The sequence below is a fragment of the Peromyscus eremicus genome, chromosome 9 (genome assembly GCF_949786415.1).
Source record: "Peromyscus eremicus chromosome 9, PerEre_H2_v1, whole genome shotgun sequence".
Classification (NCBI taxonomy): domain Eukaryota; kingdom Metazoa; phylum Chordata; class Mammalia; order Rodentia; family Cricetidae; genus Peromyscus; species Peromyscus eremicus.
Genome location: NC_081425.1, coordinates 66,386,286 through 66,403,320, shown reverse-complemented (window position 1 = coordinate 66,403,320; position 17,035 = coordinate 66,386,286). Strand labels below are relative to the sequence as shown.

At 52.4% G+C, this 17,035-nt stretch overlaps 1 protein-coding gene across 1 annotated transcript; it reads right to left on the bottom strand.

Annotated features, from left to right (window-relative positions):
• Nucleotides 1-193: 193 nt before the first annotated feature.
• Nucleotides 194-16,192, bottom strand: Adcy4 (adenylate cyclase 4). The gene is made up of 25 exons (XM_059273594.1): nt 16,007-16,192; nt 14,345-14,542; nt 14,078-14,239; nt 13,183-13,332; nt 12,294-12,442; nt 12,103-12,214; nt 11,354-11,481; nt 11,072-11,230; nt 10,720-10,852; nt 10,368-10,541; nt 7,143-7,177; nt 6,944-7,030; nt 6,690-6,759; nt 6,124-6,221; nt 5,305-5,389; nt 5,063-5,200; nt 4,293-4,403; nt 3,879-4,063; nt 3,591-3,675; nt 3,035-3,193; nt 1,733-1,879; nt 1,317-1,424; nt 1,094-1,208; nt 503-627; nt 194-420 (listed from the first exon to the last, which is right to left on the bottom strand). The coding sequence occupies exons 1-25, from the start codon at nt 16,163-16,165 to the stop codon at nt 274-276; spliced, it is 3,219 nt and encodes a 1,072-aa protein (XP_059129577.1). The 5' UTR covers nt 16,166-16,192; the 3' UTR covers nt 194-273.
• Between the last annotated feature and the right edge of the window lie 843 nt (nt 16,193-17,035).

The window sequence follows — 17,035 nt, the reverse complement described above, 5'->3', positions numbered from 1 at the left end:
GGTTTCCCTTCTCTCCACCTCCCGAGGAAGTCTCACTGGAGACCGGAGCACCAGATCCCATCTTCCAGAATTCTGTGCATCAGTACCTGCCGGCTCTCAGAAGCCACCCTCCCCTTCCCCACCCTGTAAAACAAGATATCCCAGAACGAGAGGCCTAGGAACACAGCTCGGGAAGAAACTGTGCCACTGAGGAGCGAGGGGGTGATTCCCACCAGGCTTCAGGTGCCCGGTAGACATTTTATTGAGGATCGTAGAAGAGGGCTGCTGAGGCGCCTAGGGTGCGGAGGGAGACCCAGTTCTCGTGAGGTCCGTGTTCAGGAAGTAGGTACGGAGCTCCCCTTTGCCTTTGACCTTGATGACGCCCCGACTGTAGCATGTGTAACCCAGGGATTGCAGGGCCCTCGCTGTCTCCTCGGTCACCTGCAGTTGGATTAGGGGTAAAGGAGCAGAGGGTAGCCTTATTCTTGTCCGCTCCCCCGTGCCTCCGACATAGATCTCTCACCTGGATCTTGCCAAGAACCCCTGTACTCTCCATGCGGCTGGCCACATTCACTGTGTTCCCCCAGATGTCATATTGTGGCTTCTGCGCCCCAATCACTCCTGCTACTACTGGTCCGTGGTTCAACCCTGGTAAGAAATGTGGTCATGAGGGACTTTGATGGGGGCAGGCTTTGAAGAAGGAGATTAAGGGAGATGGAAGGTTGGGTGTTTTTTTGTTTTTTTGTTTTTTTTTTTTTTGGTTTTTCGAGACAGGGTTTTTCTCTGTGTAGCTTTGCGCCTTTCCTGGAACTTGATTTGTAGACCAGGCTGGCCTCGAACTCACAGAGATCCGCCTGCCTCTGCCTCCCAAGTGCTGGGATTAAAGGCGTGCGCCACCACTGCCCGGCCGGTTGGGTGGTTTTATAAGAGAGTAGATTAGGGAAGGGAAGGGCGCCTCTCTCAGCTCCTAGACTAACAGCTTTATGCTTCAGCCAAGAGGGTAAGTCTGGGGGTGTGTGTGTGTGTGTCTAGGGATGAGCTGGAGAGCAGCTAATGAAGGTCTCAGAGAGGGGAGAGGAGGTACCACATTGCCCCAGCAAAGGAGGTCCCTCACCCACGCGCAGGCGGAAGTTGTTGAAAGAGTGCTTGTTGATGATATCCAGCTTAGATCCCAGGGCCACTGCAAATTCCACCATGGTACCCAGATGGCTGCAACTTCGATCGGCATCCTGGTAAACGGGTCCACCCACCACGATGGGCACAGAAATAAGTCCAACTCTTGCAGAAGCCCACCAGTGGAAGCCCTGGGGAGGGCTGACAGGAAAGGGTTGCCGTACCTGTTGTGCATCCTGCCCAGAGGTGGCATTTAAGCCTGTGGCTGCCATGTAGGTGCTGCCGATAGTTTTGATCTTCTCTACTCCGCTGAACTTCGGCTTGGAAAGCAGCTGTAAAGAGAAGAGGCTGTGTCTCCTCTCTCTCTCTCTCTCTCTCTCTCTCTCTCTCTCTCTCTCTCTCTCTCACTATCCCTTCTCCAGAAAGCCTGCCCCAGGCCTTTGCAGGCTAATGGGCCAGGCTGTAGAGCAGGAGGTGGTGGTGGGAAGGAGATGGTTGGCAATGTGCGATGAAGGGAAAGCTCAGTGGACAGGGTGGGTGGAGAGGTTGGGGAGTGGGCTTGGCTGGATGGTCAGGAGAGCAAAGTGAAAGAGCTGATGGGAGAATCCAGGATGCAGGACGCAGGGTCTTGGAGTCGCACCTCATCAAAATCAGCAATGATCTCATTGAGTAGCCGCAGACACTCCAGCCCCTCATGGTTGATGTTAGATTCAGAGTAGAATTCCTTAAAGTCCGGGACCGAAGCAAAGAGGACACAGACACATCCGTAGGACTGGTGGTAGAGGTCCTGTGAGCAGGGGGAGGGTTGAGACGCTTAGCGCCTGGGCCGGCAGCTTCTTGCCTCGCCCAAGGGAATACGTTTGAAGAGGGGTGAGCCAGAGAGCAGCTACAGCTCAGGGTGGGAAGAGGAGGGAGCAAAATGGCCCCGTTTACTTCTTTGAAATTTAATTTTTTTTTAAAAAAAGTATTTATTTCTATTTACGTTCATTGGTGTTTTTGCCATGGGTGCCGGGTCCCCTGAAACTGGAGTTACAGACAGTTGTGAGCTGCCATGTGGGTGCTGGGAATTGAACCTGGTCCTCTGGAAGAGCAGCCAGTGCTCTTAACCACTGAGCCATCTCTCCAGTTCTGGAATTAATTTTTTAAATAGGTAAGTTTATTGATTTGTGTGCGTATGTGTGTGTTTGTGTGTGTATTTGTGTGTGTGTGTGTTTGTGTGCGTGTGCATGTGTGTGCGTGTGTGTGCATGTGTGTGTATGTGTGTGTATGTGTGTATGTATGTGTGTGTTTGTGTGCATGTGCACTCGCGTGTGTGTGCGTGTGCGTGCGTGCATGTGTGTGTGTGTGTGTGTGTGTGTACACATGCTGCAGCATGTGTGTAGAGCTCAGATGAGGACAACTTTCAGGAGTTAGTTCTCTCCTTCCACCTTTATGTGTGTTCCAGGTTGTGAGGCATTCTTCACCCCCTGAGCCCTAGAGAACTGAATTTTTATTTTAATTAATTGAAATTTGTTTGAATGGACACGTGTGACTATCAGCTACCATATTGGATATTGTTGAGCTAGAGGGATAGGTGACCTGCTCTTCAGACAATTCCCACCACCATTTGACTAGGGCTTCTGAAAGGTGTGATATAGCCATGATTTGGAACGATGATTGCCTTCCCCACCCCACACACCCCACCCCCCAGCCATGGGCCTCCTGCATGGTAGGCAAGCTCTACCACTGAGATATCAGTCCAAAAGATGTTCCTTCAAAACAAAAACTTGAAGCACAAATCTAAGGACCAAGCCCAAGATTATGCTCTGACAAGGCGGGGGCTTGGGTGACTACCTGACCCACTGTTTAGGGACCCCAGAAAGTGTGGGGTAAGAACCAAGAGTTTCATCCGAGCTCAGTCCCTGTGGCACCTGGGCCTCTGGAGTGTGGGGTTGGGAGTCACCTCATTGCGCCGGTTCTGGCCGATGAACTGGGGAGCCACGTGTGCCGGGAGTACATTCTCCAGGAGGAGTCGGGTCAGGTTCTCCATTGTCTCAGTTTCTTCTTGCTCCTGCCTCAGCTTCTTCTTCCACAGGAAGTCCAGGCGGCAGTAATACTCATTCTAGGGTGATAGAGCAGTGCCCCCAACACCCCACATCCAGCTTAGAGACAAGGTTTAAGGTAGAACTGTCCTGGAGAGAGATGGCTTTTAAGATCTATTTCAAGTTAGGATCTACAGAACGAGAAGCAGACTTTTTTTTCCCCATAACTGTGTTTTTTCTTAGATTTGGGAGTGTGTGTGTGGGGTTTGGGGTGGGGTGGGTGGGTAATGGTGAGAATGAGAGGGATTTAGAGAGCGAAGAAGTAAGAAATAGAGTCGGAACACTCTCTTGGAAGTTTCCAATGGCCAAGTATTACTTGGACTCAGCCCTGGAGATGAAATGGACAAGTTAACAATATGGGAACCCAGCCTCAGCCATTCACAGGGAGGCCCTGGAGGACGGGGCTGAGAGATGTACCTGCCGAGCCAGGACAAGGAGTGTGAAGAAGAAGATGAAGAAGTAGATAGCTCCCATCAGCTTGGGTTCCTTCAGCACCCCCGGCCTGAGAGATCAGAATCAAGATGGTTTCCTGTCTGCCCCTTCCTGAGGGCCTCCTTCTTGCTCCCGGTGCCCCAAGGGCCCTCAGAACCCCTCCCCTTTTGCCTTGTGGGTGCTTTGAGTCTGTGAGGCAAGGAGACAGATCTGTGTCCTGTCTCGGTCACGCTCCCGAGGGCTTGAGCAGATGTGTCCTGTGACTGTACGTACCTGGAGTCCAAAGGGCTCTGATAAAGGTGGGTGACGAGACAGTCGGAAAGCCAGGCGTGGGAGTGCAGAAACAGGGAACACGAGGCCACCAGCCACAGCAGAAGCAACAGTAGTTTCAGTTCGAAGCTCATGTGCAGAAAAAGGGAGCAGGAGAGGGAACCCAGCACGCAGCAATGCATGGAGTACTGTGGGGCGGGGCAAAGCGGTCAGATGTATCCCCTAGTAGTGCTGGGAGAATGCCCAGGGCTCCTGTTCTCGCAGGGCACGGGGCTTATCGGGCAGATTGGGATGTCATCCACGAAAACAGGCACTGGCTATGACTGCCTTGGATGGAGTGTTCTTTAGCTTATGAGTTGGCAGACTGATGAGGAAGGGTTTGGGGAAGGAGATCCAGGGCCGCACAGAAGCACTCACTGGGATGCTGATGAGAGGCAGGGATCCTGGCAGCTCCCAGGAAGCATTGAAAGCCACAGAAGATGCATTGGAAGCCAGGAGAAGGCAGTCTGATGACACGGGCAAGAAGATCTGCAGAGGGAGATGGGCTGAGGGCAGGTAAACTGCTTGGGTCCAAGGGAGGCTTCAGCCGGGCTGCACCTGAGCTAGGGATGAGTTGAAGCCAGACTCCTATCAAGGGGCAAATTCTACTTCTGAACGGTGAGAGAGCTTCAGATGGGTCCTTACTGGCTGGAGGGACTGTGAGAAGTGTCACGAATACTAGTATGTCATCAAACCAGTGTCAGCTCTTGCCAGCTACTTAACCTCTCTAGGCTACCCTCCTCTCTCTTTTTAATTTGGCTGGGGGTGGGGGAGGTGATTCCTATTGAATTCTAGGAGCAATTATAAATTCTGGAACTTTAGCCAAGTAAGCTAAAAATGATGTATGCCTAAGATGAAAAAGATAGAAAGGACTTCAACAAGGTGTAAACAATGATTATGCCTGGAGAGTAGGGCACGCACGCACCACACACACACACACACACACACACACACACACACACACACACATACACACACACACACACACACACATACACACACACACACACACACACACACACACACACTATCCCATCATCCTTCGGTCTTTCTTCCTCAGCGGTCATTCCACATTCAGGGGTTCCCTTTCAACCCGACAGGGCCAGTATGCCCTGATGGTGGTAGACCGAACTCCGCTTTGTCCTCACCAGGCTGGCGATGGCCATGGTGAACACCAGGAGGATAGTGGCGGTACCCAAGGCTACTCGAAGTCCTGGCCGTGTGGCCACCAGGACAGACAGTGCAGGCAGCCAGTGCAACATTTTGGGACCTTTCTGGACACACTTCTGTGGAAGGAGAACAGGTGTCACAGCTGCGGGGCTGGGGCTCCTTCTTCAGGCCAGGGCGTGGCTAGGGCTCCAGCTTGACCCCCCCCCCCCAGACCTCTCACCGTCAGGTGCTCTGAGAAGCAGACGAAGAGGAGGAGAAGGAAGAGGAGGAAGGAGATGCCATAGGTGACGGCCAGAGCTGGGGGCCTAAGAGAAGACAAGAGGGACGCTGTGAAGGGCCAGAATGAGCTCTGGCGTGAGGGGCTGTGCCTGCCATCTGGTTGGGAGACAGGGGTTGGGAGAGGGGGTTAGTCTCAGGGATCCAGAGTGGCAGCTGGTGGGGCCTGAGGTAGGACATGATGTTCTGCTGTTCTGGGGACCTAGCGGTCGAGAGCAGTGTTTCGGTACAACAGGAACTGGTAAAGTTGGAACAGCACTGAAGGGGTCAGAGGATTCCTAAGAGTGGCCATGGCTGAATCAGTCAGCCTCTGGGCTGAAACTCTTCAACCTCTGAATGCTGAACGAGACCTCAGTCTTCCAAGTTGAGGCCCAGACTTGAGAGCCTATCATAACTCATCTGCTGTGAGAGTCAGGCTTGTCGACGAGAATACAGTGTCCTTCGTGGAGATGTTGTTACTGTCCAAAGGTGGAGGTGATTGAAAGCGGTCTGGATGTACACGGTTTCTTTTTCAGTACTGAGGCCTGAACCTAGGGCCTCATGAAACAGATGCCACTGTCTCCCACTCAGTTACACCCCCAGCCCCAGGATGTGCCTGAAGATGAGGACTGTGATTATCTCCGGAGGATGTGGGTGAGTGACTGAAGCTCAGGGCGAAGGTGCCAGAGGAAGAGAGTGTGGGTCAGGGGTCAGGAAGGGCAAAGGGCTCTACACAGAAGAGCCAGAGCCAGCGTTGCCGCCGCCGCCGCCTGGTGTCACTCACCTGTTTGTCACCAGCATCTGGATGGTGAAGTTGGACAGAAAAACCAGGAAGGTGCAGGCTGCGTAGTATTTGAAGGCAGGGAGTGCAGAGAGCCGGTACTGGAGGCAGGGGGAGGGATGGAGACGGGGTATCGGTACCGACCATGGCTGGGAAGGTATCAGCCCCAGGCAAGAGGTGGGCGCCCAGCCTCACTCTCCACCCTCTAGTTCATCATTGTAGCCCCCACCCTCTCTTCCAGGAGATATCCCCACTACCTACCCAAATAACCCAATCTACAGATGACAGTATTTTTTTGGTCATGTAACTTGGGTTGGCCTCACACACACTATTTTAACCCATGAAAACCATGAACTCCTGGTCCTTCTGCCTCCGCTTCCCAAGTGCTAGGTTTACAGGCTTGTACCAGGACACCTGGCCTGACTTTCCCAGGGGAGGCACAATGCCCTCACCCTAGGGTCCAAAACCAGGCATACCTGGGAAAGGCAGGCAGGGACAGAAGTCCTAAACCTTCCCGGGGGCCAGGGCCAGGGCCGGGGGATCTTGGGGTGCTCCATTCTCCGCCTCACCTGTTTCTCCATCTCCTTCTCCCTGAAGTACAGTGTCAGGAGGTCGAAATCCTTCGACTGCTTCCACTGTCTGGTGTGAGGCAGGAGGTGGTGAGCACCAGAGAGGATGGAGGTGAGTGGGGTGGGGGGAGGCGCTCATGAGGGTCCTTCTCGAGGATGGCTCCTCACTGCCCTCCAGACCCTCAGAGGAGCACCCACCCTTCTCCACCACACCACCTCAGGGCCTCCAGCCCGCAGCCCTCTGGTGTCCGTACTTCTGAGAGTTGAGTTGCTCAATGACCTGGAAGAACTTGGCATCCCCAGTGTCCAGTTCATCATCTAGTCCCCGAGGGGGGCGACTCCTGCACAGTGACAGCCAAGCCTGTTACCACAAAGGTCCTCAAAAGTGCAGAGCAGTCCCCCTAGGGAGGATTCGCCCAGTGTGCCCCACTGTCAAAGATGAGGTCTCCTCACCGGTCCAGGCTCCACTGGGGGCTGAAGGCCTTTTCCTGTCGAAAAAGCACACGATGGGGCTGTGGTGAATATTCCCTCTTCATGAAGACAGACTGTAAACCTGATCGAACTTTCTGCATATGTTCTTGACTGCATGCCCTTGATGTGGCGGTTTCTTCAGCTTCCAGTGGCCTCCATCCCATCCTGTACCAAATCCTACTTCTCCAGGAAGGATCATTTCAAACTCTCTTTCCTCCTAACTCTATAGATTTCCAGGGTCTTTAAAGCCTTTGCTTCCTCTTGGAGAACATCCTTTAACTGGGCAACCCTTTATCTCCTCTATATTTAGGTGGCTGTTAGTTCTGTGTCTCTTTAAAGTCTGCAGATTCTAGGGGCTGGACCTCTTCCAGAGGTTCTGAGTTCAATTCCCAGCAACCACGGGGTGGCTCACAACCATCTATAGTGGGAGCTGATGCCCTCTTCTGGCATAAAGTCGTATATGCAGATAGGGCGTGCATACATAAAATAAATAAATAAGCCGGGCGGTGGTGGTGTACGCCTTTAATCCCAGCACTTGGGAGGCAGAGGCAGGTGGATCTCTGTGAGTTTGAGGCCAGCCTGGGCTACCAAGTGAGTTCCAGGAAAGGCGCAAAGCTACACAGAGAAACCCTGTCTCGAAAAACCAAAAAAAAAAAAAAAAAAAAAAAAAAATAGTGCAGATTCTAAAGGCAAGGACTTTCCAGTTGCCCCTGAATGCTAACAAATTCATTGGCTTGAAGTGGAGTGATTATGCAGAAAATATTGACCCCCCTCTCTGACCTTTTGTGAGGTCAGCTATGCTGAGCTGAGAGAGAGCTGGTCAAGGTAGACAACAAGGTATGGAGAAGGAAGAAAAAGAAGGGAATTCAGTTTGATTGTAGTCATATAGTCATTCTTGTTTTCACCAAAAGGCACACACAACGTACACAAAGTTATAAAAACAGCTGGGTATAGAAGAGGAATTACTGAGGGAGAAAGTGGTGTTCTGTGCCCTGCAGACTAGTACAAGAGGTATGTTGAGCATCCTTTCCTACCCTCCATGGTCCATTTGATGGAAACAGGGTCACAAGTAGAAACTGGGCATATAGGAGAAGTAGAAGGGGGAGAATAAGATACTGGGGGGGGGGTGGTAGATTCTAGATATGGGGCCTAGGTGTGCATGTATGTCTAGACTTAGCTTTTGTCAACCTGCCCCCTTATGCCTTAAGTTACATGAAAGTAGGAAAAAATACCTACTCATTTCTGTCTTTTGAAGAACTATTCTAGTGCCCGACACAGAAAACATTCAAAAAAATATGAGGGATAGGTAGGTATGGTAGCATCTAATTCCAGCACCCAGGAGGCCGAGGCAGGAAGATTGCTTCCAGTTGGGCTATATAGTGAGGTCTTGTCTCAAACAAGAAGGTGATAAGACTCATGTATGGATGGAACATTTCAGCACAAATACTGCTCTACCATTCCAAAGTTCCACGATGTTAAGAGTAAGCAGGTGCAAGGCTGGAGAGATGGCTCAGAGTTTAAGAGCACTGACTGCTCTTCCAGAGGTCCTGAGTTCAATTCCCAGCAACCACGTGATGGCTCAGTCATCTGTAGTGAGATCTGGTGCCCCCTTCTGGCAGACAGACATACATGCAGGCAGAACACTATATACATAATAAATAAATAAATCTTAAAAAAAAAAAAAAGTAAGCAGATGCTTGCCTAGAATACATGCAGTGCTGGGTTTGATCCCCAGGATCATATAAAACTAGGTATAGTGGACCATATCTGTAATCTCTGCACTTGGGAGGTGGAGGTGGAGATCAGAAACTCCAAGGACATCCTTGGCTGCTTAGTGAGTTCAAAGCCAGTTTAGGATACATGAGATAGGGAGGGAAAGGAGGAGGGAAGGAGGGAGGGAGGGAAGGAAGGAGGGAGGACTGGAAGGAGGGAGGACTGGAGGGAGGGAGGAAGAATAGTCATGTTGGGAATTACTAATATTTGACTGAGTTCCTGAGTCTTCAGGGGCCAATTTCTGGGCTGATGAGGCCCTGCTTCAATCAGGAGACGCCCTCAAACAAGCTGTGTTTGCCCCACTACTCGGACGCTTGGCCTTCACAACAACACTCGGGGGCCTTTCTATTGCAGGAATTGCACCCAAGGTTGTCTCCTGGTCCTTGGGCTGGCGGCAGACTCCACACAGCGCTCCCTTTGCACCATGGAGGCCTCGGTTTGCAGCAGGGCGTGGGCTCCTGGTGCTCTACTTTCTCTTCCTCCTGCTCACTTAACCCCTGTGACCTCTTCCTTCACTAGACTGGCATTTAGAAAATCCTTCCTAGAGCTGCTGAGGCTAGTGTGCCCCTCGTCCCCATGCTCCCGATCTCTAGCACTGTTTCTGCTGGACTGAAGAGGAAGGAGAGGGGATGTAACACCAAGTCTCGGAAGGCACCTCAAAAATCCAGCCAGGCGTGTCTGTCACTGCTGTGGGAGAGCTTCAGAAAGGCAGCTGGAGTGTGGAACAGATTTGGGAAAGAGGATGATAGGGAGAGAGGCTGAAATACATGCCTTTAGGAACATGACCTGGCCCCCGTACCAACCCTGAGAAGATTCGAGAGCCTTCACTATGTGTGGGCCACAGGTTACCGCTAAGTCTTATATATAGGCCCAGCAGTAACAGGCCCTGCCCTAGCTTCACCCAGATAAGCTGTAAGCCCACCTCTTCCCCTCTGCCACAACCTTGCCTGCTCACAATCTTTCCTCTTCGAGGCCATGAGCAATGTTTCCTGTCACCTCATTGTCCTCGTGTCTGAGTGCCGAGGAGCCGAGGAGCAGAGGCAAAACCCAGCTTGCCCACAACTTAACTTGGGGAAGGATGAAAGAAAGTACGAAATTGTAGTAACGGACCTTGAGAGAGGCATTTGCTGGTGGGATGGGTGTGCCAAGTCAGGAGGAAGTCGGGTTTAGCTATTTCCTTTGGATGCCAGGGGAAGGGAGGGTTGAGGTGCAATGGGTATGGTATCTATGGGGATCTTTCGTTATCTCTGAGGTGAGCTGGAAGGGAGGGCAAGAAAAGGTCTGAACCACCGATTGGGGCAACCAGGAAGTTCAGGGCTGTTACACATCACCAAGAGATTCACTGGGGGTGAGGGGAGTCTGGGAGTGGAGCCTCATGACAGTGGAGGGTATTTTTTCCCCAAGCACAGGGTTTTATGACGGAGGTATACGTACCGGGAGTGGAGTGGAGGCAGATACAGGACTGTCAACGTGGCTTAGGTGGGCGAAAGGCTTGGCTGCACCCCAAGACTCCAGATAACGAGTCATCAGTAGTGATGGACGCATCTCGTGGCCCTCCAGAGAAGACAGTAATCCTTTTGCAGTCCCCTTCTCGTCCTCCTCCTCAGCCTGGGACATGTAAAGTCTGAGAGTAAAAACGAGATATTTCCCCACTCTCCCACACCACTTATAGGCTTGCCCCACAACAGAACACAGCAACTCAATTTCTGGCATAGAAGGAAAGACTGGTCTTGCTGACTAGGTGGTTTGCTTGGTCCAGTCTGTGGGGTCCAAGCTGGGCTTTTACCCGAGGATCGACGACCAGGTATGTAGGTTCGCCTAGCTCCCGAAGGTATGGGTCTCGGTGTTCCATGTCTGCACTCTCCACAGCAAAAGCCCCTGCCAGCAGGGCCAGGGTAGCCCCTGTGATGTGCACGCGTCTGGAAGGAGGGAACAGTGAGGCCTCTAAACCTTTGACTGCTTTCCAAGACCATTCCCAGAGCTGTGACTTCAAGAAAGGCCCCATGTTATAGGGAGTGCCTCCAAACACCCCAGAATCCCCCTGAACTTGTCTTAGGGACTGTGAACAGGGTAGTAAAGTAGCATGTGGGGGATTCAACTGGGCTTTTGCTGTAGCTGCCCCAGGCTCCACGTCTTACCCTGGAACACCGCCGGCTTCCATGTGGTTGGCCAATGTGACATCATGGGACCAGACATCGTACTGCCACTTCTGTAACCCAATGACTCCACAGAGCACACTGCCAGAGTGCACACCCACACGCATGTTGATGTCCACACCGGTGGCCACCCGAAGTTTCCTGAGCCGAGTGTAGGACAAGCTTAGTCCCGCCACACTCCTCTTCTTCTCTGCCACCCTGCCTCCCACATCCCCTCCAACATCTGTTTCTCTGAATTTCTCCTGCTCACACACCCAAGCTGACCTGATGGCCCGGCACATGTCCAGGCCCATGCGCACACAGTTGATGGCGTGGTCTGGTAGTGACAGCGGCAGTCCGGACACACAGTAGTAACAGTCTCCCAGGATCTTGATCCGCATGCATTCGTGCTCCTGGGAGTATGTGTGTGGGTGTGTGGAGGAACCTAGTTAGAGGCCAGAGGGGTAGGAGGGAGTTGGGAAAGGTGGGGGGCAGCTGTGGCATTCCTGAAGAACTTCTGAGGTTGGGAGTATCGAGGTCAGATCTATGGCCTCCCTTGAGATGGGGCTGACTGAGGTCTCTCCTGCAATGTCTTTATCAGAAGGAACAATCAAGGGCTGGAGTGTCTGTGGTCCTCTTCAGTTTTGGTACATGTGGGGGACATTCGTATCAGCCCATGATAATAGTGTCAGGATTGAGGGACATGGAGGCAGACTCCAAGCTAGGACGTATCCATCATGTCTGATTAGGTGCTAAGCTGAGTTGTCGAAAGCAGGGATTTCTCCCGGAAGGGCCTCCCAAGGTCAGAATGCCTGAAAGTCTCTGTGCATATTTGAAGGCATTATGCTAGGGATGTCTGTAAAGACATGGAGAGGTCTCTTGGGGATAGTGACAGTTTCCTGAATGGGATCGTTTGTGAGTGGTTCCTACTTCTACTGCAGTATCTGGGAGCTTGGCCTGTAATGTAAGACTTCTTAGAAGATGGGTGCTCCCCAGCATGTGGGCCCCTGGGTGGGGAGGGAAACCCCTCTGACCTTGGCAATTTGGTCGAACTTGCCAAACAGCTCATTGAGCATGAGTACCAGCTCTTTAGGGGAGCACTCGCTGGCCAGCCTCGTGAAGCCCACAATGTCGGCATACAGCACACTGCACAGGGTGGACTGCATTAATGGGGAGCCACGGCGGCACCCCAGGCTCCCTCCCCCCCAAGCTTCTTCCCTCATACCTGACTCCTTGGTGCCTCTTGACATACAGGCTGTGGAAGTTGTTTGTGTTCTCTGGCCGTGACCTCTGCCCAGTCTGCAGCCTGGCCATGATCTCGGCCTTCATCTCTCGGGCCAGGTAGGCAGGTAGGATGGACAGAAGGAGGTGCTCCTGGAGAGAGTCTCTGTGGTGACACCCCTCCTACTCTCCTGTGCCCTGTCACCAAGAGCCTCAGCCCTCCATATTATACAGCCCCCCCATATTACATCTACCCCCTAGTATGCTCCCCAACATTTCCAGTCCGTCCAGCAGGACTCCATCACCCTGTTCTGTCCTGGCCACTTAGGAACTGGACTCAGTATCAACACCTAAATTTGAAATCTTCCTTTAATAATTTTCATCATGTGCATCATCATCATCATCATTTATTATTATTATTTTGAGACAGTATCCTACTATGTAGCCCTGGCTGGCCTGGAACTCACTATCTAAACCAGGGTGGCCTCGAATTCACAGATATATATCTGCCTTTGCCTCCCAAGAGCAGGGATTAAAGGTGTGCATCACCATATCTGCTAAAATTTAATTTTACTTATGTGCCACAATGTGTGGGCGGAGGCCAGAAGACAGCTTTGTGGAGTCAGTTATCTCCATCTACCTTTACTCAGGTTCCAGGAATTGAACTCACATCTTCAGGCTTGTGCAGCAAGGGTCTTAACCCTCAGCTATTTCACTGGGCTTCAATTTGAATCTGGCAACAATCTCCCAGGGGTGGGTGGTAGTCACATTTCATGTAAGAGGAAATACTTGAGAAAGGCAAACGGATTACCCACACCCACTCCATACGAAGGTGCTAAAAGGGTGCTCTTTCTGAGCCATTGTCCTCTTCCTGCCTCGTAGGTCCTACTGACCTGATGCTTTTTCTCAGTGTCCAGCCTCCGGCGTGAGTGCAGCGATCTGAGGGCCTCCCGGAACGTGGCACGCAGTGCTCGCTCCATCAAGGCCTTGTGGTATGCTCCCACCACGTTTCCACACAGGAACAACACCGCGTTTGCTGCCAACTGTGGGTAAAGGCCAGGCTTGGAAAGTACACCACCCGGTGGGGCTGCAAGAGTCTACATGGGTAGCTCAAGTTGGCTCTAAGAACAGGACGAGGAGAGCCTGGCTCTACAGTGAGGGGCCTAAGTATCTCAGGACAATTGGTGTCACACTATGACATCCACGGGAGAGAGCTGGTCCCTTTCCCCCTCTATGCTCTCTGCTGTAGAGTCTTGGCTGCTGGGCTACCCTGGCCACTTAGGTCTAGATGTCTTGCGTGTTTATTTCCTCTCCGAGAATACTATCCCACCACGTTCACCTCCTGAGCCCATTCCACCTGCAAGAAACTACTCAATTTCTAATCACATTTTCCACTTTTTACTTCTGTATCCGTGAGAGAATAATGGCTGATTTCCCTCGAGGCTATAGGGCCCTCTTCTGGTAAAGGCAGGGCATGATGCAATAATGTACCAGCTCCAAGAGGTCACTATAGGGGTTTATCTGTGTTGGTTCCTGCACTCAGGCTTGAGCCCTGCCTTGGAGTCCCAGCTCAGCAAACGCTCAGAGGATTTTTATCAAGCAGCTGAGCCAGCTGTGGAACACCTGCACTCTTGTTTTTTTGTTTTTTGTTTTTTTTTTCAAGACAAGGTTTCTCTGTGTAACAAGCCTGGCTATCCTGGAACTCACTTTGTAGACAAGGCTGCCTCTACCTCCCGAGTGCTGGGATTAAAGGCATGTGCCACCGGCCGGTTACTATTGCATTTTCACCTGTGGTAGCAGAGCCCTCTGTGAGTCAGGCTGCCACCCAAGGTACAGTCCAAGGACCAGCAGATGTGAGAGTGACGAGGTGAGGCCTGCAACAGCAGCATCCCGCATGCCCAAGGGCAGCATGGCGTACACGGTGAAGATGATGAAGAGGAAAAAAGATACCTGGAGAAGGGGGTGGTAAGCTGAAGGCCCGGGCTTCGCCGCCGCCGCACAGGGCCTGACTTCGAGGTCCCCATTCTCTGGCCCCTTGACTGTTATTCTCCTCACCTGGTCCCAGGCGCTCACCACACCCCCAGTGAACAGGAATCCGTGGCCCAGAGCCAGCAGCGCGGCCCAGATGAGGCCAGAAAGAGGTCGTGTCCAGCGCTGCAGTTGCTGTTCCCGGGAAGCCAGCCCCAGGAGCAGAGAGAAGCCACCCAAAGCACACAGCACGGTTGTCAGGAAGCTCGGGTCTGAGGTCAGTTCCTGTGGGGAAAGGATGTAGGAAGCAAGTCTGAGATGAGGTGCTTTGGCATTTTTGCAAGGTGAGAGGGAGCAAGTTAGATGCCGTCCAGTTCAGTTCTGTAAAATGTCGTAAACGCAGGTGCAAAAAAGAAAATAGGGCTGGTGAGATGGCACAGTGGGTCGGGGTGCTTGCCACCAAGCCTGGTGATCTGGTTTGATTCCCAGAATCCACATGGTGAGGGAAGAGAACTCATTCCTTTGAGTTGTCTTTTGACCTCCACACGTGTGCACTCATGTACAACACACACACACACACACACACACACACACACACACACACCAAAAACCAAAAAAAAAAAATCAAATCAAAAAACAAAAAACCAAAAACAACTAAATAAATGAAAGAAAACAGCAGGCCAGAATCAGGTCGACCCATAAGAACCTGCTGAAACTCTACCGGTTTCACCCACGAAGTTCATCAGTCTCACGTGGTTCAACCTAATACCTCCCACCCTCTTTCTGAATCTCAGTTTGTTTCTTCTTTCAGTTTTGAGGCGGGGTCTCATGTAGCTTGGACTGGCCACCAACTCCCTGTATCTCCCCAGTGCTGGGATTCCAGATTTGCCTGGCTATTCCCACAGTTTATCTGTTAAAGGGGAACTGTAGCACGTGCGTGGTTGGCATTCGGAGTGAATGTCCCCCCCAAATGGCTAACTTGCTGAGGAGAATCCTCCCCTCTGAAACCATGGCGCTGAACTTCACAAATGTTTACCCAGGCAGCCCAACTTCGTGCAGTTCCTTGCCACCTGAGTGCTGAGATCTGGATACCTGCCTTTCCTCTAGCCTAGAAGTCCCATTACTATCCCTACCCTTTGTTCCCACCTCTTTCTGGACTTGGTGGAGACAAGGATTAACAGTGCTCAGTCCTTTTTCCCACCTTGCCTCCAAAGAGTGGAAGGAAAACCCGGAGCAGAATATTTCTAGATTTGGGATTGAAGACTCCCTTCCTGCCCAACATGAAAGTGAATTTTTTTTTTTTTTTTTTTTTTTGTGGGAGAGATGGGCAACTAAATCACAGTGGATGAAAACTGTCTTTTGGAAGTCTGGGGGCACAGTTAACAGCCCCACATTCCCTAAACAGGAGAGAAAAAGTCAGGAAATGAATTCCCCCAGGGACGTGAGTAGTTTCCTCTCTGGAGCGCTGGAAAATCCGGTGTTGGATTTACCGTAGAACCAGTAGAACACAGTGAGGTGCATCCGGATCTCACTCCCCTCCCAGTATAGAACCAGAGAACAAGCCTAGAGAGACCAGGGCTTGGTCACATGTGCCCAGAGTCACAACAGTTCATGACGAGGTTCAATGCTTCTTTTCCGGTTCCCAGCAAAGACATTACTAAGAGACCCCCGCAAATCCCAGTCCTTCAGATAGCCCCAGCCCGAGGCAGCCCCTGCCTACAGCAGACTCCCGCGCTTAGCCCATCTCACCCTGCCGCTGGCCCAGGCGACGGCTGGTAGTGCCACAAGCGTGCACAGCACGATGACCAGGAGCAGCAGTAGCAGTGGGTACTGTTGGCTCAGGCTGTAGTAGGTCTCGTAGAAGAGATCTTCGCTGGGGGGCGGCCGGGGACCGAAGAGGCGGGCCATGGTCTCCCCCGCCCCAGCCCGGAGCCCCTGCCCTGGGGACGGCAGGGCACTGAGTTATCAAGCCGGCCCGCGCCACTGCGCTTTTCTTCCTTTCCTGGAGCCACTCGGACCCAAGCCTCTAAGCTTTCCGAAGCAGTAGGGTTCCCTGCCAGGCACTCTCTCAAAGGGGTCCCAGCTGGATGTGACAGGACTTCTCGATCCTTCCCACAAACCCGACCCGGGTAGTGCCCTAGCAAAAAAAAATCTCACCAGAGGGACAGGAGTCGGATCTGATGAGAAGGGGCCCCAGAATCTCCCTCTACCCATCAACTCACTGCTTTGTGTCAAGCTCCCGAAGCCCTCTCAGCAAAGCTGGGCCCCGGGAGGGAGCCTGGGTAGGCAGGCTGCCACTCACCCTCGCGGCGGCGTTGCCAGTGGCTCAGGGCCGAGGGCGACTGGCGCTTCCCTCTGGCGCCAAGGCCCCCTCCCACTTCCCCACGATAGAGTCCGGCCCCTTCCCGTGCCTAGGCGGACTACCCTGGCTGCCTCCCAGGCTCAGATTGTGTGTTCTAACCACCACCTCCCCTCTTTCAACGAAGAGCAGGTGGGCTGTGGGAGAAACACGAGGTAATGGGGAGGACCGAGAGGGATGTATCACGATAAAGACACAGTATGTGGAAATGGAGAGGCTGGGAAGGCTGGAAGTGATGCCTGGGAGATCGCTGGGAGGAGGGCTGTCCTGATACCAGCTGGGGCTGGGGTGTGGGTGACGACAGGTGTGGCATTTCCCTTCCACTTTTGGTCCCCCAGGCGTGGCCAAGTGTGAACTATCCTAACTCCAGCCATCTCTAGGTCCTTGGGTTGGTGCTTCTCTTTGCTGGACATAGTTAC

Bases quoted from the DNA above. Each gene is read 5' to 3' on its own strand.
- Adcy4 (XM_059273594.1), bottom strand. From the start codon at position 16,165: ATGGCCCGCCTCTTCGGTCCCCGGCCGCCCCCCAGCGAAGATCTCTTC. The intron at 10,853-11,071 runs GTAAGACGTGGA...CCCTCCTTCCAG, and splicing joins GAAGCCGGCGGTGTTCCAGG to ACGCGTGCACATCACAGGGG. The intron at 3,676-3,878 runs GTACGTACAGTC...CTGATCTCTCAG, and splicing joins CAGAGCCCTTTGGACTCCAG to GCCGGGGGTGCTGAAGGAAC.